This window comes from Motacilla alba, chromosome 1A (genome assembly GCF_015832195.1).
Source record: "Motacilla alba alba isolate MOTALB_02 chromosome 1A, Motacilla_alba_V1.0_pri, whole genome shotgun sequence".
NCBI classification, from domain to species: domain Eukaryota; kingdom Metazoa; phylum Chordata; class Aves; order Passeriformes; family Motacillidae; genus Motacilla; species Motacilla alba.
Genome location: NC_052031.1, coordinates 50572843 through 50594809, shown reverse-complemented (window position 1 = coordinate 50594809; position 21967 = coordinate 50572843). Strand labels below are relative to the sequence as shown.

Sequence of the window (21967 nt, the reverse complement as noted above, 5' to 3'; positions counted from 1 at the left end):
CTGAATAAAATCTCAGCTTTCGTGCCATCCAGTGAAGCATTAAAATACAAATCCTTGCAGCTTCAGAGAATAGAAAGGGACTATAAAGGGCTTTGTTTATGCAGCGACTTTTGTGTCGGTTCTCGAATTCCCTGGACCTTCATTCTCGCTGCTGCAGTAGCGGGGTGCCGGATGCTTTTCGACAGCCCTGTGTGCCTCTGTAATGAGGCTTTACTGCCACGCGAGGTCAGCAGCTGCCGAGAAAAAGCCCGAAATAAACTCGCTCCACTGCAACCCGTTTTCATTTGCTTTATTTAGAATACTTAAAAATCAATACATCCTTCAGAACCGTATATACAGTGTGCAAAACCAAAGGATTTCTTTTGAACGCACAGCATCTTCAGCAAAAAGTCTTCCTTGCGAGTTACTACAGAGTGAGGATCTAAAATGGCTTTAGGAACGTTTATTGGCTTCCCGGGTAGCATTGGGTAATCGCTGTGGCAGAGGATGGCATTCTGTACAGTGTGATGATGACAGGGTTCCCGCCTTATCTTGTTGCCTCCACTAAATTGGTGATAGTAAATCTAAATTGAATAAGGTATTATTGCTGCAGGGAATAGTTTGGAACACAGAAATGGAAAATACCCTTCCTTTTTACTGCAGTAATAATCAATGTTCTGTCAAGATGTGGGGGAGATGTTGCCTGAAAGGATTTTCCCCCTGCTTTTGTCTTTGCTTTAAAAGCAAAACACCCCCCAACAACACAGGTAAAAAGTATAAGCTTGGTGCCAGTTACTGATCAGGATTTGGGAAATACTTACTGAGCTCTGTCATAGGCTTACTATTGGCTAATCATTTCCTTAGCATAAGTCTCAGTTTCCTATATGTAACTCCAAAGAAGATATTAACTAATCTGGTAACGTTTTAGAATAAATGTTTTTGGATGAGATTTTCTGAGTTACTGTTTTTACAGTGGGATTAGCAACTGCAGCATCACACCTGAATCTTGGTGCTCTTTTTCCTGAAATTCATACTGTTATTTCTTGTGAGTATGCCATTCTTCCTGTCCCAGATAGTTTTGTAACATTGCTAGTAAACATACCCTGTGTTTCCAAAGTGACTGCTTTTGAGAGTTTACGAAGTTATCTTCATGTATGATTGGCACCAGCTGATATTCCTGTCAAACCTGTTATCCAAAAATCCCTCTGCACTGGGCAAATTTAACAAATGATACAGATGACTGTCAATTTACTGGTCACCAAAAATGCAGCAGGGGAGATGTAGTTTAAATATTGGGAAATACTTTTTAGCTATAACACTGATTAAGTTGAAAGAACGAACTGCCAAATGAAGTTGGGTAATTGCCATCACTAGAGATTTTCCATCACTAGAGATTTTCCAGGCTATGAGTATGCATCCATTTAGCAGGGATGGCTTAAAAATAATGCAGTCAGTTTTGCCACAGTTCAGGACTTGGACTGAATGACTCATTATATGCATGTTTTATCTGAAATAATTTTTAAAATTTCTTCCTACTTTACCCTGGCTAGGGATAAAGCAGCAGGGATGTCAGCAAAAAAACGAGTAACATTTTCTCTCAGCGTGTGCCAAGCCTACATGAAATAAGAAACAAGTTGTAGTGAGAGAGAAGAAAGCCCAGATTGATGTGACCTTTATTATTTTAACAGTGTCTTTCAGCACAATTACAGAGTTGCAGGATTGCAGAGAACAGAGCTGGAGTATAAAATAACATAAATAAATAGAACAGGAGCCAAAGCAGTCAGCAGGAGGTGGTTGGAATTGGGCAGTGAAGGATGGATGAAGTGTTTGCATTGGTCAAAGCCTTTATGATTCAGCCACCATAGTTGCAAATTCTGGAGAAAGGAAAAAATTTTAAAAAATATTTTAAAAACCCAAAATTTAAAGAAAGAGGAAGCATATTACAATGAATACAGAGTCACTGGTGCAACAGAAACATCACAAGAACAGAAGAGTAAAGAAATCTGAGTTAATTAAAGGGAAAGTATGATTTGGGAAATCTTACAGTGAAATGAAAGGATTTTTTGAGAATAAGGGAGAAATACTATACATGCCAGACTGTAAGACTTCCACCACTATTCATCTAAAGGACTTGATTAGTTCTTGGTTATTTCTTTGTAAATCTCAATGGGATGAAGGCAAGAAGTAGAAATTTAATCTTGTAGTGCGATAAATTTCTTTTATATCAGAGTTTGGCAAAGAGAATCCTTAATGAGTCTTTCAAAGTATTTGTGTCCCATATTATAATTACATTGCATTTAAACTCAAGTTTGTAATTGTAAATTGAGTGAAAACGACAGATTACAAAAACAGAAGGCTGATACCAACCTATGTAGCAGTTTTGATCATGTTGTAAGAATGAGAAAAATTCCTGTAGTGCCAGAGAGCCAGGATTTTACCCTGTGGCTTTTATTAGTGGTACATCCATAATATTTACATAAACATATCTATCTGCAGTTTGGGGTTATTCCATGCTTTAGTACATATACTGCCTTTCAGCAGGGAGATAAAGCATGGAAAAGGCACATTTGTGTCCTGGTGAATGGCTGACTAGTTATAACTCCTAACTCCATCTAACCTTGGAAGAGTTGCACATGAGAATACCTTGCACAGTTGTATGTGCCTCAGGGTACTGAAAATGACAGACTGGCAGACTGGAGGGAATCCCAAGAAGAGCAACAAAGACGATAAAGGGATTAGAGAGTATGCAGAGAGAGTGGTTTATGGGTTTAACATAATCAGCTGAGAGGAAAATGACAAATAGGAGAGGGAGTCATCTGTAAAGGCTCAAAAAAAATTACTGAAGTTTGACATAATGAAGAGTAAAGTCTGGCAACTGAAAAAGATAGAAGATTAAAATCAGGCATTTTAAGAATATTCTGGAGTTCAGTTGAAAAGTGCTAAACTCTAAACAAGTGAGATCTTAATTGACTGTTGTGTGCAAACAGCACTTTTGATAGCTTGTCCAAAAACTATGTTGCCAAATGCAGACAAATCAGACTGAGAAATAAAAAATGTCAGAGGGTTTAAATTAATTCCAAATTTATCCATCATTTTGAAAGATGTAAATCCAAATTAGGATTAGTGATGCAGATTACTTAACACAAAACATGTATAAATCCTGTACATGGTGGGTACATAGATTGAAAGTGTTGCAAACTGAATTTAAGAGATAACATAAAGTGTTTGTGCTAAAACCCCTAGCTGTTCTGGGCAGAAAAGGAGAAAGGCCATCATTGTTAAATCTTTGTGTGAATAAGTTCTGCAGAGAGAAACATGAATTGCAATGGGTCAAACCTTTCCAAAAGGGAAAACTAACTTTGCATTTACTGTTAAAACAAGTTGTCATACTTATTACAGCTAAATTAAATACCTTTTATGATAATTTGTATCTACAGAATATATTTGGAAAGGTTATTCAGACTTGCAGCCAAATATTTTCTATAATACATTTTGGTAGTGCTATTATCACTTAATAGCAATATATTTTACAGGTACTTTGTGATAGCCAGCAAACCATAAAATACTCCTTCTTGAGTAATTGCAACAATTTCACTTTTCCCAGGATTTTCAATGTATTTAAAATATTTCAAGGGTGTTCCAGTTGAATAATCTTCTAAATTAGTTCACTACTCATTTTTGTATGAAGGTTAGTCCAACCACAGGTGTCTCGTAGAAGCATTATTACAAAGTGTACTCAAATGTAGCTTTTAGGGTAGCTAGGATGTGGGATGAGATGCAGAATCTTGACTCTATGTTTTAGAAGGCTGGTTTATTATTTTATTATATATATTATATTAAAAATACTAAACTAAAATTATATTAAAATAATAGAGATAAAGAAATCATTAGAAAGCGAGACAGGAATAGAATGGCATGAATAACAAAGTTTTGTAACTCCTGGGGAGTTTAAGCCAGCTGCATCCTTGATTGGTTATTAAGTAAAAACACTCAATATGAACTCATCAACGATGCACCTGTTGCATTTCACAGCAGCAGACAGTTATTGCTTATATTTTGCTCCTGAGGCCTCTCAGCTTCTCAGGAGAAGAAAATCCTAACAAAAGGATTTTCATAAAATATGTCTGTGACATTCAAATATGCAAAACTTCTGAGATAAGGCAGGGTATATCAGTCCCTTGTAAATGGTTATTGCCACTGGCCTGTTAGTGAGGGAATCCTTGTGATTTACTACATCCTTGTTTCCAGTTGTAGTAGTTACCCTTCCAAACAAAATTAAGTTATGTCTTTCTTTGCACAAATAGTGGCTTTAAATTGCAAGGATTTAGACCATTTTGTCTTGTAAAATAATCACTGGCTGTTTTGTGTCAAAGCTCTAACTTAAAAGGAGAGGACACTGTGTTCAGTACAGTTTAGTACTGTATACCAGCATAATGCATGCCCTCTAGTATTTCACTGAAATGACAGACATGATTACAGAGGACATGTTATAGGCTCATGATTTCTCTCATCAGATTCTGTTTTTTACATTTTCTTTACAACAGCAAATCTGTTTAGGAAACTTTATAAGTAATGACTTATGCTAGTTTATTTTAGAAGATAGAAGAGGACAAAGCAGGATAAGAAAAGAAGGAATTCCAAATATTTTGTTGCTTTTGTTGTTGTTTTTGTTATGGCTTTCACCTGGCAAGGCCATGACTTAATAGTTGCTATTTTTCATGTTTAATGTCACATTTTTACAACATTCTGTTTTACAGGGATAAAAATTTGGATTGTGCTGCCCACAGTGCATGATCCTTGAAAGTTCTCTATGTGCTTTCTCAAGTCTATTAATATCAAGAAACCAAAAGGCATGACATTCATGTCCAATGCTTATACACAAAATAGATTTAAAACAACATTATTACTAGAAATTTTCTCTTTTTTTCTCATCTTTCTTATAAATATTTTCCTGAAGCTAGTAGAGGTGCTTCAGCACCATTTTCCAGCCCAAGCTAGAAACTAAGGTTGCTTGTGTTATGAGGCAACCTGGTCTTGACCTGCAATTTTTTTTCAGATTCATCATCTTCTGACCACATTGGTGGGATGTGGAGGGGGTCTGACACTGCTCAGAAGATGATCAGGTCTTACAGGAACTGGCTGCAAGTTTTCAGCTCTTTGAAACTGCTTCATTGGCCACACATTCAAACTGAGGTGGGACAAGAGGTAAACTGCTGAAACTATTTCAGAGCTGAATGGTCTTGCAGGAATGAGAAAAAGTTTAAAGAAAATCAAAAGAAAACAGAGAAAATTTGTAATGTGAGACCCCAGCTAGAAGAAGGCTGATTAGGTTAGGATTAGTGTTTGTGATGATACATCTCAGAAAGTTGTCTCTGTGGTTTTAAAAATCCCTAAAGATCAGTTCTTACAACTGCTGTGGGCTCCTGAGGGACCGCATTCAAGGGCCATCCGGAGAATTAACATTAACCCCTGTGAAAGGCTGCTTGTTTGCAATCGTTTAGTGATTTAGGAAGCTGCTGTTTGAAACAAGGGGTAGAGGTGATGCCTGACGATTCAGCTGCAGGGAAACAAAATTGGTTTGCAACAGAAATACAGCATCGCAATACTGCATATGAATGGGAGGTACATTTGTGACTTTACATTTTATTTACATATGCAGTTATATTCTTGAATTGGATTTATGGGCCAAAGGAAAAGCTGGGAAGTATCTCTCCTCCTTGTCCTTTGGTCACAGTCTCAGCTGTTAAATTTTATATGTATTTCAAGCCTTTCTGGTGTAAAAATTGGCTGTTAAAGTCAATTTAGGAAATGGAAAAGAAACTGGTAGTGTTGTATGGTAGGGATATGGTCAGAAGAATCAAAAGAAAAAAACACATCATTCTCTTCTCATTATCAAGTGTAAACACAGAGTATTTCCATTTCAAAGTTAGGGAACAGTAAAAGCTGCAGAAGAAAGAGATAAGGAGAAGAGGCATTTCATATTGCTTTATTACAGTGTATTGGGTTTCAGGCACTGTTTCAAAGAAAAAGTTATGGTAGTCTTAAATATGAAGGTTAATGCTGTATTTTCTTATACAAGCCAAAATCATTATGCAATATTATTCTTTTATTCCAATTAAGACTAGTTTTGATTTGCAGCCTTCTGGAATAGCGGAAAATTTATCTGATATGAGGCTGGTGGATCAGCTGTAAGCTTACTTACCTGAATTAAGTTTTCTTTTGAAAAACTTGCCCAATGATTTAAGTACCACTATCACTAATTTTAGTGTGTATAAAGAATACCTGTATAATAAAGAATATTAAGTTTCAAGAAGTGACACCCACGCTGGATTCAGCAGCACTGCTGAAGTTTAGCAGGAGCTTCACCTAAACCATAATAAAGTGATGATTGGAGAAACTAGGAGGCTTTGATCTAGGAACATGGCCATAGTCACTGATATGCCAGTGTGCATCTCCTGATTGATATGTCAGAGGCTGATTTTGTGTGTTGTCTTCTAAGCTAGGGACTGTGTTAGTTAACTTTGCTTTTTATTTCTCTTTTCATTGACCTTTTTTTTTTTTTTTTTGAGATTTTTTTTTTTTAATCGAAGAGATTAGGTAACACAGAGAGATATGAGGGAGTTTAGGTATTTTTTTATTTCAAATTATGATATGGCTTATTGATATGTCAAAATGCTAGCAATTGCCTGCTCTCTAGGTGATTTAGTACTTTGGCCACAAGCTTCTATCTCCTTCAATGAGGAAAGCTTTAGTTTAGAATTGCATCTCTTCTTGTCTCCTTCAGTGTGTTTCATTCACTCTCACCTCCAAAAAAAGAGGAAAAAGGAGAAATTTTGTGTGTGGGCTAAGCTGATTCATCCCAAGGGGGAATAGAAAACTGCACTAGCTTTTTAAGCAATGCAGTGAGAGGAAAAGTTGTTCTTTTCTTGTATTTCTCATATTCAGTAAAAGGGACTCACAAGCTTTCTTAGGTGTGAAGACCCACGTAAACACTAGCATAAGCTACATAGACTGTTATTGTGTAGACATTCTGTAGCAAAATGGGTGTACTTTGAATTTTAAGCGCATTGCTTTGCTAAGTCATGCGAAGTCATTACTTTCCCGCTAACTAAACATCAAGCAGAAATGCTGGCGTTTAGCTTTTGTTCTTTCTACGCTTTATACTCAAGCCTCGGTCCCTGAACTCGCAGTGTCCTGATCCTCCCTCCGCTGGTATCAACAGACAAATGCCAATCATTGAAGTGGAGTTTGGCTGGGTACTTCATCCTGCGCTGCGGAGTGCCCGACCCACAGCCGGCTTCTGTGAGCTCCTGCCCCCTCTAGTGTCACAACTCGGCTCCTCTTGCTCTAACGCTTCCAAGTAAGGTGCAGCAAATGGAGCAGGACTTGGCATTTCATTAAACCCAAATTGTGCCCTTCAGAAGGTCACGGCCCCCAGTGTTTCCTAGGTTTCCTCAGTTCTTGTGTGTAAGGGTAATATTCGGTTGTTACTGTCAAAGTATACTCCTCTAATTACATACCATCAGCGCCAATTTTACCATCACCGTCCTTATCTCCAGCAGCCAGAAGAGCCTTCGTTTCTTTGTCTGATAGGTCTCTTCCTTCTGGGGTAAAGCCCTTCAGGACAAACCTAAGGAGGAGGCATAGAAAATAAAGGAAGGTTTGTTTGGGTTGGTGTTTTTGTTTGTTTGTTTGTTTGGGTTGTTGTTTTTGTTGTGTGTTTTTGTTTTGTTTTGGATTTGGTTTTTTCCCACTGAACAATTACACTTCATATCTATTTGTACCACTATTTTGAGACACAAGTTGGAATCCAGCGTTGTGTCTTCTGTTGTTGACCTTCTTTAACATTCAGAAGCACCTTACTCTGGAACTGCATTTGGCTGAAGAACTACCTGTAAGGTATTGACCATTCCTGTGTTTCAGGGATCCTGCAATCCAAGTGGCAGCTAGCTGTCTCCAGCACTCTTCAGCTCATGTGCTCAGCAAACAACTGGCATAGCACACAAATACTAGTCAAGAGTTTCAGCTGTATGTTACTGCCTAGAGTCTTGTAAAAATAACCCACAGGAAATTAGACTCTAAAGGCAGGGATATTTGAGAAAGGATGTAACTTTACTTACTTCAATTCTTCCTCTTCAATAAAGCCGCTCTGATCTTTATCGAGAATATGGAAAACCTTCTTCACATCTTCTGGGCTCTTCTTTTTCAATCCTACCATCTCGAAAAACTTCTTGTAGTTAAAAGATTCAGCCGCTATAAGAGATGAAAAACCAGAGAACTGCTTAGAAAAGTCATCGAAACACACACACCAACATATACCCGTGGTTTTCTTCCATGCTGCTTTTTCCTGCCTTGGAGGAACAGTGGAGCCCAGCTGTGGTAGGATGGGTGTACGCAGGGTAATCGTCCGTGCTTCACAGGTGCTAATGGAAATAAACAAAGGGGCAGAGAGGCAATGTCTCCATTCTGCAGATGAAGAGCTGAGCTACAGAAGGATGAGACTTGCCCAAGGTCACACAAGAAATCTGTGATAGACTTGGGAGCTTTGGGAGCTGAGGTCTAACGTGCTTGGTTTCATTTCAGTGCCTTAAACATTTTTTTTCCCCTCTAAGTTTTACACTAGAACAGACTTCTGAAAGCAGACTCTGACTATTAGATAGCTGTCGCTTTTTGAGATTTCCACCCCGAAGAGAAAAAAAAAAAACCAAAAAAACCCAAAAAAACCAAAAAAAAATGCTCTTGCTCAAGCATGAAATGTTTCAGAGCACTGTTTGTTTGTTTGGTGTTTTTGTTTTTTTTTTTTTCCTGGTGACTTACTAGAAATCAGTGTTCCATTTCAACCGCTAAAGGAATGTACAATCGTGGTGTGTGAGCTCAGACACTGCAAGGGAGTGCTGCACGGCGCGTTGCCTGCAAGACCTTGTGAGGAGCTGTCTCGGGGGAGGAAAAAAACAAACAACCCCGAGCCCTTGAAATCGGAGCCGAGTTTACCTGCTCCACCTCCCTTGTCCTTTCACCGCACCCGCTTCTGTCCCACCCAGGTAGCCTAACAACTGTGATGTGGATTGGAAATACCATATAGTAACCTCCAAAACGTGCGGTGGAGTTTTTTTTGGGTTTTTTTCCCTTCCTCATGAATTCTTATTCCCGCCGCGTTAAATTTTCCCATTACATAAAATTAAGGAGGCTCAGTCTTCCGTGATCTGCCCGCGATCTGTCATTAGTTGCTGCTAATTGCATCTGCTCCGGGACTTGGGGATGGCTATAGAACAATGGAAGCTAATGAGTAAAACAGCTGCTGGATCCAGCAAAGCAATTTGTCGCTCTCTCCGACCCTCCGGCTTCTGAGCTGAGCCGGGCTCAGCGGGTCTTGCTCTTCTGTCTGTTCGGGAAGGTCATCGCACAGAGCAGGACTGACAGAGGCGGCTCCCCGGGATGGTGCGGTCAGCCAGGTAGTTTGGGGGAGGGGGGGACAACGTGCATCCCGGAGCACGATTTCTGGCTTTCTTTGAGAGCGACCTTAGCTACCTGAATCTCTGTAAACACGAAGAGGGTTTGCTGTCAGTTTTGGGGGTCGCGATGAGTGAGAGGGGTAGGGAGCATCCGATACCCGGAGGAGTCTGAGAGGGAAGTGTGGACCACTGCAGCCATTCGACCTGCAGGGAGCCCCTGCAGTCGAGCCGTGTGCCCGCACCCGTGCTCTACTGTTGCCTTCTCTCCATCCCGAAAAGCAAAGCCCACCCGGGGATTCTGCATAGAAAGTACAGAGTGGTTTCATATATCCTTGAAATGGGAAACAGCAGTTCTGTAAGATCTGAAACTAAATTTCAGGAATGAGGGGGAAGCTGCTGACATCCACTGCTGACTTCTCTATCCCACACCAAGATACAAGGCAGCTTGGTTCGCCGAGGGGTTTGTTCCCCTTGAAAGTATCCTCTCGGTAGAAGCAAAGTCTCTCTGCAGTTACTGCTTACTTTCCTTAAAAATATATATTTTGCCTCTGTAATGTGCAGGGCAACTTTGCTGAGGATGCAGCCTTGTACTTCATAAACTTGTCAGAGGCATTAACTGAACATCTGAAAACACATCCTCATTTGAAATTTTGTCTAGCTAGTTCCTCTAATCTTCCCATAGCTGAAATAAATGCACAGCTATCCTAACCTGAAGAGATGAAAGGAGGAAAAGAGAGAAGAAAAAAAAAATAGGAAAAAAGCACTCACCTGAAAAGGCTCCCACAGCCTTCTTGATATCCTCAGCGCTGAGCAAGTCAGTCATAGCCATCCTGCAACTATTTGAACAGGGAAGCAAGTGCGAAAAGATTAAAAAGTGCTTTTCTCATCATTTCTGCTCATATGACCAAAGCTGCAGTGCTGTGTGGGGATGGCACACCGGGAAAGGCTGGACCCGTGCCAGCTCTATAGCTCTGCGTGGATAAGTGCTGTGGGCTGTCGCTCTCCAGTTTGCAGAACACCAAGTAGTCCACAGGCGCGAGGGTTCAGCTAAAGAGAGGGCACGGGGGATGCTTTTGTGGGGTCTGGGGTGGGGGAGGACGCAGGTGGGGGTCGCTCCCCGGGAGCCTGGAGCCTTAGCCCTGCTGGAGCAGTGCCAGAGGCTGCTGTGATACCGGCTGGAGAAAGAGTTTTGCCAAGGTCAAGTCCTCGTGTGCAGTGGACAAACTAGTGGTGCAGAGCAGAGCCTTTTCCTTTAGTAAGTCAGAAAGAGCTTTACCAGTTATATTCGGCGATGAGTAAGGAACTGCAGCATATGCCAAGCTTTAAGCTGCTCCTGAGGTCGGGAAGCAAATGTAATGTAGCTTTTGAACATTTGCCTTATCGTTCAACCACTTTAAACGTCTCCCCCTTCTCCCTTCCCCCTCCCCTTCACACACATATTCCTTTTAGACCTTTTTTCTTTCAGGCCAGTCCATATTAAGCATCTTCCTCACTGAATTAATTATCACATCCCAACGAGTCCTACAGATCCCGTTTGTAATGCACAATATGCTGCAGACTCTTCCGCGATAAGACATGGCAAAACGAGATGCGAGGTGACAACACACTCGTGAGGAGCTCCTGTGCGGTAGTGGGTTTCTCAGGACCGGGCACTTCCCATTAGCATAAAAGAAAAAAACCAAAACCAAAACCAAACAAACCATTAAGGATTTGTAATGTGTTTTCTAGGGTTATTTTTTTTTCTCTCCAAGAGTCTGTGCCCATTTTTCACATAAAATATGGCAAGTAGTCCAACTTGCTCTCAGAGTTTGGGCAGGAGCCATTAGGCTGAGGAAGCCAAGGTTAGGGCCCAGTAGTAGGGCAGATCTCTGCAGGAGTATTGGCATCGCTGCTCCAGGAGAGACGGGGGAGGACAGAGTGGTGGCAGCGACATCCCCGGGTGCGATCGACGGGTACGGCCCGGTCCCGCTGCCACGATCACATCTCTCCTCTGAATGGGGCCGCCGGAGAGCAGCCTCGAAAAGGGGGCGGCTTGTGCAGAACCTCGGGTTGTGCTGTCAATAATTAGTCGGCGCTTTTAAAAGTATGAGCCCCGTCCTTTTTTTTTTTTTCCTCTCCACGGCCCAAGTTCCGCTATAATGGGCAAGTCATTACCATGACACTGAGCGCAGGATTGAGGAGGAGGTGACACTGGGGTCCCCTCCTTTTTTTTTTTTTTCTTCTCCTTTTCTTTTCTAAAGGTCGTCTCTTCATTGTGGAAGGGACGGACGTTTTTCTCTCGTTGGAACTTCCCCCCACCCCCGGCCTCCCGTTTTCGTGTATTTTCCGAGGTGCAAGAGATGCTTACTTTTCTCCAAGGACAAACAAGGAGATGGATGCCTCTCCCTAGGCTGAACTCACCCTTCCCTGCTCTACAGGGAAAGAGGAGTTGAGCTCTGGGATGCTGGACCCAGATAAGCAGCAGCCCCCCAGAAGAGCTCTGCACACCTTCTCGCGTGGGTCGTTCTCACTCTGCAGGCCCCGTTCTTTTGGAGCTGCGAGGTGGAAGGGGGCAGCTTGGGGGACTGGGGTCTCCTGCTTTAGCGGAGTTCAGGGGTAGGACTCTATTGTTAGTCCGTTTTAAACGTAGAATGAGTACAGACCCATCAATATGCAGCTATTTACCAGAGACAAGAGTGCCGTATCTTAAGAAATTGACGTCCCTTTACCTTTCCTTAATGAGGGAAGAGAGGACATTCTATTCTTGTTGCCAGTGCAGACATCGCCGGCCCCATGCTACATCGCCCTATGCTTTCCCTTCTTTGCTGCGTGCGGCATCGGTGTGGTCTGAAAAGGAGTTGGGCCTCAGTCTCCGCAGCTTTCCCCCCTTTCTTAGGAACCTTTGCAAACCCGTTGTTGAGCCACGGAGCTTCCTTTGAGGTCCCTACGAACGGGAACGCACCTGCCCGCCCGCCAGCGAGGATGCTCTCCGGGCGGGTGCCTCGTGTTTCGGTGTTAGCCCCGCTCTGCTGACGAGGCAGAGCACATTTGGCCGGCGGCCCTCGGGGGTAACTCGAGCCCGTGGCTGGCGCTGGCGGTGCGCAGCGCTGCCTGCTGTGCTGGCAGACGCCGATCAGGTTAACTAGCCTCATGCCAAGCAAAGCGGCCAGAGGCGCATTCCCTGTCTGTGTCCTGGGGATGGGAGCCGGGCGGCTCCCTCCGCATCCCTAACGATGCGCGAACTGCCCCGCTTTCCCTCCGTCATCGGATCTGTCAGCCCTCTACGGCCTAATCATGCTGTGGAGGCGAAAAGTGAGAGGTGTCAGAAAAATGAGGCTTCAGATCAGGTGGAGCCATCTGTAGAGCGTAAATAACATTTCCCCCAGCTCAGAAGCCGTGTCTACCCTCCGCAGCCAGAAAGGTAAAGCAGCGACACCGGGTTTGCGAAGCGGACAGCTGGGATCTGACATGGAGGAGCGGCCGAGGCCCAGCTCCCGCCTCAGCAGTGCCTCTCTTTAAGGACAGCTAGCAAATTTCCAGAAGCTTTTAACCACCAACCTGTAGTCAACACTGTTATTCTAATAAAAAAGGTGTCTCACGAGTTGACAGTTCTCACTCGACCCTTCATCTTTTTCTCGTCATCCCTGCGAGATGAATGACGCGTTTTCCTTTTATCTCTGAGATTTTGCCAATTTTCCTGCCCGAACTATTTGCACAATCCACACAGTGGATTTCCAAGTTGTCTGCACCAAAACTTTTGTGTAGATAACTCCCCATTGCACCAACACCAGAATGATGATATCATTACTAAGTAAACGACCAAATAAATTGAGTAGAAATCAGCCCACCCTTGCCAAAAGCAAACCAGGGAGAATTTCCTGAACAGCACGAAGCCCTCACACCAAGAGTGGAAGCAGAAAGACGGCAGTCCTTCGCAAAAAGGGTGACACATTTCCTTTAGCTTCCACCAAAGAGAGCAACTTCATCCCATCGCTTACAGTCATCTGTGCAGAAAGAGAGGTGCCATTTCCAGAGGTGTTCTGGATCCTGTGGTTTTGTTTTTCTTTGTTTCACAGCTGGCTATTTCAGTAAAACCTCTTCGGGAGTCCTTGCTCGCGTTCTCGTTCACTTTCTTCCTTCCCTTTCCCAGTTTTGTCATTTCCACCTTCTCCCCTGCTTTTCTCCTCATTCCCCCTCAATGAGTTCACCTATTTACTCCTTTTAATGATCTATTCTTCTTATTTGGAGTCTCCTTTGCGGGAAGCGATTCCTCAATGTTTGAGAGATGTGCATCTCTTTGTTTCCGGGCTTTTGTTTATGGAAAGGGGAACGATGCCGAAGTGACAGATCTGTGAAGATCCTGCTTCTTGCCGGAAGCTGGCGAATCCACCTTTGCTGCGGAAATTTGAGCATTTTCTTGCTACTTACCTCTTGGATCTCTTGTAAGCACGCTTGAAAAGGTGTTAGATAGGGAGGTGTTCAAGAAGAGGTGGAACTCGGGGTAGGAACCCCACTTATATAATCTCTGTCGCTCTTTCTATTTTCGGCAGGTGATACCCACTCCTCACTGGTATCAGATATTCAGGGGTTTTGTTGGTGGTGTCACATTTATCTTTCCCTTAACTAACAGAGGAACGCTATTAATAATCCTTGGCGCTTACCTTCCCCTGGCTGTGAAAACCCATTACATTGGCAAACTGATGGTCCGCATGAAACTTGAATGTTAAGGGGAGAGGCAAGCAGTACAAGTGAGCTGTTAAGGGACAAATAGGCAAATAACAAATAGGCGATGAAAATGCCATTGAGACCTATTTTCCATTGTGTAATCCATCTAGGGCATTTCCCCTGATATTTAATGTTTTTCTGGCAAGGGAAAACGCTTTGCAAAGGACCATGAATCATACATCGGATGAAGGTGGCATTGGGGAGGTCACGATGCGTTAGGAAGTTCCGTTCGAGAGATGGGACTCTGCTCACGAAAGGAATAGGAAGATGTAACCCCCTCAGTGGCGTGAGGGAAAGCAAAGATAGGCTCCCTTTCTTTCATTAGCCCTGACAGATACTACTTGAAACAAAACAGAAGAGCTCTCAATTGCTTCCTGCACCTGAAGCTACAACATTCAGCTTTACCTCTTGGCCTTGAAGAAAGTCAGATTTATTTATTTTTTTTCCTGCAGGCAACAAACTCAGTGTTGTAATTCTGATTGCTCATACTTACAGGGGCATGCAAAATCTGCATCCAGGGCCCCATTGGGCAAGGTGCTGTAGAAGTCTAAAAAATTTACAACCTGTGCTTCCTTGGGAGAGACAGGGAATTATAAATGAAAAGATCCTATATCTACAGCCATAATACATTGACTGTAACCTTTCCAGCATATAAAATTCTCTTTATGCTGAGTTGCCTATTCCAGGGAAAGACACCTTTGAAGACACTTCTATTTTTACTCTGTCAAGCAATAATAACAACAATAAAAATGCCTATGAAATGTATTTGCCATTCTGTAATCCATTTGGGGACATGTTTCCTGATATTTAATGTTTTTCTGGCAAGGGAAAACATTTTATAAAGGATTATGCACCACATTTATCTGTAGTACATTTATGATTAAAAAAAAAAAAAAAGGTTTTTTTCTGTTTCAGCACTCAAACCCAACATTTCTTAGGTTAAAAGCAACCAAGGTTTTGTGATACAATGGAAATTATCTTTTGGGAAAGGCAGGTGCTGCAAAAGCGAGCTCAGATTTTTCTAGCTTGATTAATTGATCCTAGAAGTGGGGAAAGATAATTGAGGTATGTATAGGATAGGAATATTTAAAAATATGTCTCTACTGCATATAGTTTAGATGCTGAGTTCTGTGATAAATTGGAAGATTGGAAGTACTCCATCAGCTTTAGATAATTTCTAAAGAGGCAGCTTTATTGAATCAAACATGACAAAGGTTAATTCAATAATTTGTCTTCTCTTACTTATTTTTTTCCTATTACACTTCCTGTAGTGGTTTTTGAGTTTTCAGTGTGCTGCAGTAGTATGGGAAGTAACACTACTTTTCAGCAGCGTTGTTAATTTCTCACAAACACTGTGTGCATACCCTAGCTCAGAGCAGGTGATAATTACAGTGTGAAGTAGCTGGCCCTTGTGGGTCCAGATGTTTCAGCCAAATGGTTTGTTTCCTTTGGAAGAGTATAAGTCATCGAATACTCTTTGCTAAATTCAGTCGTGTGGGGTTTGCATCCCCCTTTCCCATATTATAAACCCTTGGTGTAGTACCAAGGTTAGATTCTGGTTCAGAGATACCAGTATCTCATGGTTGTTAGCTGCATGTTTCATTGCCATTTGGTAGCTGCCAGAACAACTTTTTTACCTTCCTTTGGCAGCTTAGAGAGGATAAGGATTGTAGGACTGTCTTTTTGGCTAATGGACTGTGACTTCCATCTCTGTCTGTTCCACTGGAATGACTGCATTTGTCTACTGGTGAAAGGAGAGCAAGTGCAGGGCCAGTCGTTGTGATTCCTCTGTGTAATTCAGCCATGTGAAAGCAATCCTATTAGTGGAAATCCTTTCTTATCCTTTTAGTTAGTTCCTACTAAGGCTTATTTACAAAGACAGAAGCAGATTTTTGTCCACATTGGGCATATAGTGAGGCCTTCGTTACATGTCAAGCATTTAATTAAGTAAAAGGGGGTTTGTTGTTGGGATTTTTTTTTTTTTTGTAAGAAGAATACAATCAAAATCTGACACATCTAGGTTATTTGTACAAATCTTCCTGAAGCTGGAAGGTGTGGAGAGTTGTGGCTCACTGAGATTCTGAGATTTCACCTGTGTGAAATGGTAGAATTTAGGGAGGAAGTTTGTGTTACTGCACTTGTCAGTTTTGGTAATGTGGTTGCATATTTACTATCATCATCTCAATCAGGTTCATTCACAAAAAGATTAGGGCTGGGTTTCCCTTTAGGATACATGTACAGTGTGGAGTTAGGGATGCTCATCCATTATAATTTCTTTTTCTCTTTCCCACCACACATAAATAACTGAAATCTGAATAATAAGGTGCTCCAGGTCCCTATCAGCCAATGTATCCAAAATTCGGGAGGGTATAATCACAGCACTAGCACAGCACCTTAAAACAGGAAGCTTGGCCTCCTGCTCTCTCCTATGTCTGCTGTGTTGAGACAAGCAACTTCAGTCTTCAAGAATAGCAGCCAGCCATCTTTTGCTCCCCATAGATTTTCCTTATTCGTTAAAGATATAAGAGAATCACAGAGTCATTACTGTTGGAAAAGGCCTCCAAGATCAGCAAGTCCAACCTTTGACTGAACACTACCAGCTGTAAGTGCTACATCCAGTTGTTTCTTGAACACTTCTTGGGATGGTTACTCCCCCGCTTTCCTGAGCAGCCCATTCCAATGCTTAACCACCCTTTCAGGGATTAAATTCTTCCAGATGACCAACCTGAACCTTCTGTCTGCCGAGGATGTTGTGATGATGAGCACTTTTATGTGTTGGAGAGGAAAATGGACAAATTCATGGAAGAGAGGTCCACTGAAAGTTATTAAACTCCTACAGGCCACTCCAGCTTGTTCCTGAGCCAAAATGGTTGTGATTTGGGTTAGGATGAGGGGAAGTGTAATCTGACTGCCTTGTGATTACATTCCTCCAAACACTTTTATCTATGTCTACTGTCACTGTTTCTACTACTGAAAGCGTCCTTTGTTTCGTATATACTAATTTTAATTTCCTCCTCAATGACCTGTTCTTGGCTTTGCCTAAGGGAAGTCTGTATTCCTAGGATCAAAGCTCAGTGGTTCCATTTTTACTGATTTTTCCATTCCTCTGATAATTGTCTCAAAAGCTGAAGATAGCAAATAGCTGCAAGAGATACCCCAGAGGTAAGAAATAGGTCACCACTAGTCCATGCTACCAGTGGGCTTTGGGGACTCCCCAGCTTGTATTGCAAATGGTGTGGAAAAGAAAGCGAAATGTCTCACCCAAAGGGGATAATACAAATAAAAACCCGGAGATAGGTGTAAACCCCTGGTGAGAGCTGGGCTCAAATTACCAAACAAGAAAAAAGCAAGTGCTGAAAGAGTAGGTCTGTGTATCATAACACCTCCTAGCAACTTCAAATGGATATTTACAGCAGGAAAAAAAGCTGTTAGTCCCAGTGGGAAACCCTGACCCCAAGGTTAGGAGAATGGAAACAGTTGGTTTTCTTTACAACAGACACTTGTGGGTATCAGGCATTTGTCATAATTGACACTCTGGTGGTGTTCACACTGGGATGGATAAGCCCCATGTAATTATTACCACAGGGGTTATATTCCAGAAAAACTAGCACAGCAGAAAGATGGTTTCATTACTTATTCCTATTTATACTAGGCTGCTGGTAGGAGAACAGTCAAAGTATTTAGATCAGGGTAAACAGCTTTTGGGGAAATTGGACTTTAGTTTTAGCAGCTGGAATCCTGTGGTAACCCAAATTTTGATAGTCATTCTTTGATTAATCTGTTGGGGTTTTTTCTTTTTTCTTCTTTTTTTTCTTTTTAATTCTTTTTTCCTTTTTTTTTTTTTTCCTTTTTTTTTCTTTTTTTTTTTTAAATTTCATTTTTGTCTTTTTTTTCCCCTTTAAAAAAAAGAGAAAATTTAATGCACTTGTAATTAATCTCAGAGATGTTAGTGCCCAGTGAGATGGATTTAAAAGTCAAAGGTTTGTAAAGGAGTCATATCTTTCTGGGTTAACAGCAAGTGGGAAGAATTTTATAGCTGTGATGCTCAAATGGCAAGTTGGGGCTCTGCTGCCAAGATCCCAAGTGTAAATTGCTAGATAAAGAAGTCTATAACTATTACCAGAACAGGAGCACTGTTGTGTCAGCTGTTTATGTATTGTTAATATTTCATTAGAAAACAGTTCTTCCATTTATACGATTAGTAAATGAGATATCTTCTTAAGTTAAAGTGATGATTTGAATCCAGCTAAGGTGAATGACAGTAAATAAAAGTAATTATTCTGAAATGCTGTTTCAGTCACTCTGATGAAATGAGTTGAACAGCATCAGTACAGTATTTAATAAACAAATACATACAAAATGATCTTATTTGCACTAAAATAATATATTCATGTTGTTCATGGCCTGCATCTGACCCAAACACTGAATTCTCCTGTGCTTTCACTTCTCTGTATCTTTAGGTTGCCTAAATGGAAGACTACAGGAAGGAAATCTCTGCTCTTGCTACCTGTTCTAAACTTCTTAAGAGAATGGACAGGCATTCAAGTGTCAGCTCGCCCAGCAGCATTCACCTGGGATCCCCTCAGGTAAATGTCAAATTGAAAATTTGAGTTCATCTCTCATAAAATCCTTATCCTCTGTGTTCAGGAGAAAAAAAAATTGAAAAAATACTCAGAGGCATATTCCTAAGAAAAGTATATTTTCCCTGCCATTTCCATTGTATCTCAACTTCTTACAATTCCCTTTTAGATATTCCTTCTGATAATCATCACATTGTTAATAATTTTATGTATGGGTATATCTTTATTTTCCTATGAAAGTGAAAAAGTTTATTCCTACTCCTTAAAAAATTATTTGCAAAAAGGAAATAGATTTATTGGACTAACCCTTTTTATAGAAAGTTATATATATTTTTTTTTAAATTTTGCACATCTGAATTGATCCTCATTGTGGCCATACTTTTTTTGCTTTGATGTTTGCATTGTTTCTCCTTCCCCAAAAGGTTCATGGTGGCAATCTCTTGCAGAAGTTATCCTATTGCAGGGCCTTTTTGAATTCCTGCTTTCAAGACTTTGTATATATTTCTTGTGTAGGTAAAAGAAGTGTTGTAATCTAGAAGTAGAGCATCAATGCACTTGGTAGAGATGCATCAGCACTTTGGTATTTTGATGGCTGTTTGTAAGAGGCAATAGCCTTCCAAGCCTTTTGAGTTTTGATCTCACTGGGACACAGAAGCTTCTGTCTTGAAGAAGAATGAGACATTTCAGAAAATAATCATTGATAATTAATAACTTGCTTGTGGATGATGCAGAGACTTGCAAGACACAAGTGATGCTGGTTGGCAGCATTTTGCCTCTGAAATTTATAATCTCAGTTCTTTTTCTGCACTTCTGTTGACAATTTTGCTCTGTAATTTGTGAAGGAAAAAGCAAATATCAGGGCCTGCTAAAAACCTTGTTGATCTTGGAAGTAACATACTTCTATGTCTTCTGTTACTATGGCCTGGCTGCCTAGGAACTTATTTTTCCAACACTTTCTCCTGTTTAAAGGGCAGACAACTGAAACACCAACAAATCAACTGTTTACACAAGACCACACAGTATAGTGGCACAAGAAATTGCGCATTATATCCTATCATGGGGTGGTATCTTCCAAAATGGACCATCCTTTTCTTTTTCGTTACTCTAGGTCTCGATGGTGAGAAGTATAGCTTGTGACAGCTTGTTTCACTTGGGTGGAGCAAAGAGATCATTCCTTTCGCACAGAGGATTTGTTTGTTACTTGAACTCTTCTTGACTACCATAATCACCCTGTTTAAGTGCACTGAACGTTGTCTCTTTTCAGCTGGGCTTCTTTTACCCTCTCTTAATAGAACTAGATTTGTTGAAATTATTAACATAATTCATAAGCCTGTATTCATAGGCATGTTGTAAAAATGCTTAAAGCTGTGTTCACAAGAGACAGGGGAGGAGTGGGGCTCTTCCTTCTCCCAGGAGAGCAAAAGTTTGCTAATGCCCCATCAGGGAATGACAGATGATTTCTCTCTCAGGTAATACATGCTCTAAATCCTCACCACCATTTTTCTCCAGCAATGAGAAGACAGATGCTACTGTGACGGCCCAGAACTTGTGCAAATCCTTTACAAAGACCTTTATTACTGCAATGAGTAAAACCAAGTGTCTTGCTTAACCTTTCATACTATTTTTAGATAAGCTTACGTTTCTGAAGGATGTATTTGATTGCCTTTCATGGTTTTGGCTAGTTTTCTGTAGATTTTTTCTCTTTTCTTTTAGTGTGATATGGGAGGATGAAGGTGTGATAAAGTGTCTGTTTCTCTGAGCTGTTGTGTTGGTATTTGTTAACCTGACATTTTGTGTGATATGCCCAATTCCCTTTCTAGCAGTTTCTAGTAGCCATGGGAATAAAGACAGTGAAATCACACTTTTCACATGCAATTTCTCTCCTGAAAAAAACCCTAAACTGGAGGAAAGGATAGACAAATGATTTTGTGAACAAATCTTTGATTTGGCCTCAGGGCAGATGCTGTGAGGTCTTGGGAGAGGAAGTTTGTTTTTGTTTCACCAGTTTAATGTAACCTGGTTTGCAAGAATTGCTTTTACATCCCGAGAGCTGCAGTTCCAACTCAGACATCTTTTGAGGGTCTGAGCCATCTTCCACAGATGTCATTGAGACTCTTGTGGTGTTTTTAATGGAGATTTCACCATGGTCCTCTTCTAGAGCTTTTCTCGGGGACTGCAATGTGATGGGGATCAATTATTAGCGCTGAATAATTACTTCGCAGAGAGAAGGCCAATTGGTTAGGAGTTTCATTGACACCATAAATCTATGTGGGTACTGATTTCTTGTTAGATATCAGTGACTGATGAAAACTACTGATATTTTAGATTGTAATCTAAAGGCAAAACCAAGTAAAAGATTTGTCTCTTATGCTGCTTCTTCTTAAGCATCCATAGTCTATGCATGTGCTTTTTAATTGTTTATAAGAAAGAGTGGATACTGGACTGTCATATTATGTTTTGTTTTGTGGTTTTGTTTTGAGGGGTTTTTTGTTGTTGTGATGTTTGTTTTGGTTTTGTTGTTTTGGGTTTTGTGTGTGTGTGTGTGGGTGTGTGTGTGAGGATACATAATTGTCCATCTTCTGACACAGAAGAACCACAGAAGAATACAGTTTTGGAATGAGGAATGATCATATATTGTTACCAACGCTAACTAAGTATTGACATACAAAGTTTTAAAGCACTGTGTCTTTCATTACCCACTAAGACTGGGAGAACTATCTGTTCTGGTAAGTATTTATGAGTATGTGAGACAAGTAGGAAATGATTGATTGTGTGAGGACGAAGGCTGAGAGGTGCATGCTGAGAGAGAGAGATGTAGATAAATACCTTTTCATTGTGGATGTCACCAGGAACAGATGCCTCAAGCATGCATGCAGCCTTAACCTAGGTGTGTGCATGTACATTTCTTCTCCCTACATAATCTACACTTGTCGAGGAGAGTATGTACCTATGTGAAAAAAACAAGTACATACCTGATGTAGAGTTAAATGAAAAGTTGTTTCAACTGCTGAGTTCCTGCTCTTATAAAATCAGGGAAATTGTGGTCATCCTGAAAAATATGTAGAAGATTTGAGAAACCTGTAGAGAAAAACATGGTTCTCCTACATTTCGGTAAGTGGAACATTTGGAACTTTCTGCTCCCCTACGAGAAGTGCATCTGATACACTGTACAGGGATTTCAAAGTTTAATTTAGCTTAACTCTTGGCTGCAAACAACTGCTGATAAATTTAGTTGGGGGATTAGGGAAGACT

General features: G+C 41.0%; 2 protein-coding genes across 7 annotated transcripts in view; one reads left to right on the top strand and one right to left on the bottom strand.

Annotated features, from left to right (window-relative positions):
- Positions 1-21967, top strand: part of NCF4 (neutrophil cytosolic factor 4) — a 54314-nt gene that overhangs the window by 8745 nt on the left and 23602 nt on the right. For 2 of the 4 annotated variants that reach the window (XM_038155283.1, XM_038155281.1), the window contains 2 exons: positions 5036-5184; positions 18596-18721. The gene's annotated coding sequence lies outside the window, so the exon portion shown is untranslated. Of the gene's footprint in view, positions 1-5035; positions 5185-8785; positions 9432-18595; positions 18722-21967 lie in introns of those variants that run through there. The other 2 variants (XM_038155284.1, XM_038155282.1) reach the window with 2 other exon arrangements.
- On the bottom strand, positions 274-21706 carry PVALB (parvalbumin). Of its 3 annotated transcripts, none has more exons than XM_038155304.1 (5): positions 21688-21706; positions 10200-10267; positions 8100-8232; positions 7500-7609; positions 274-1853 (listed from the first exon to the last, which is right to left on the bottom strand). In XM_038155304.1, exons 2-5 carry the CDS (start codon positions 10258-10260, stop codon positions 1825-1827), a joined length of 333 nt encoding a protein of 110 aa, XP_038011232.1. In that variant the 5' UTR covers positions 10261-10267; positions 21688-21706; the 3' UTR covers positions 274-1824. The 3 variants fall into 3 exon arrangements, with proteins under 3 accessions (XP_038011232.1, XP_038011230.1, XP_038011231.1); XM_038155302.1 differs by lacking the exon at positions 21688-21706 and adding an exon at positions 13839-13925; XM_038155303.1 differs by lacking the exon at positions 21688-21706 and adding an exon at positions 10708-10726.

Bases quoted from the DNA above. Each gene is read 5' to 3' on its own strand.
- PVALB (XM_038155304.1), bottom strand. From the start codon at position 10,260: ATGGCTATGACTGACTTGCTCAGCGCTGAGGATATCAAGAAGGCTGTG. The intron at 8,233-10,199 runs GTGAGTGCTTTT...CATCTCTTATAG, and splicing joins GGCTGTGGGAGCCTTTTCAG to CGGCTGAATCTTTTAACTAC. The intron at 1,854-7,499 runs GTATGTAATTAG...TCCTTTCTCCAG, and splicing joins TGGTAAAATTGGCGCTGATG to AATTTGCAACTATGGTGGCT.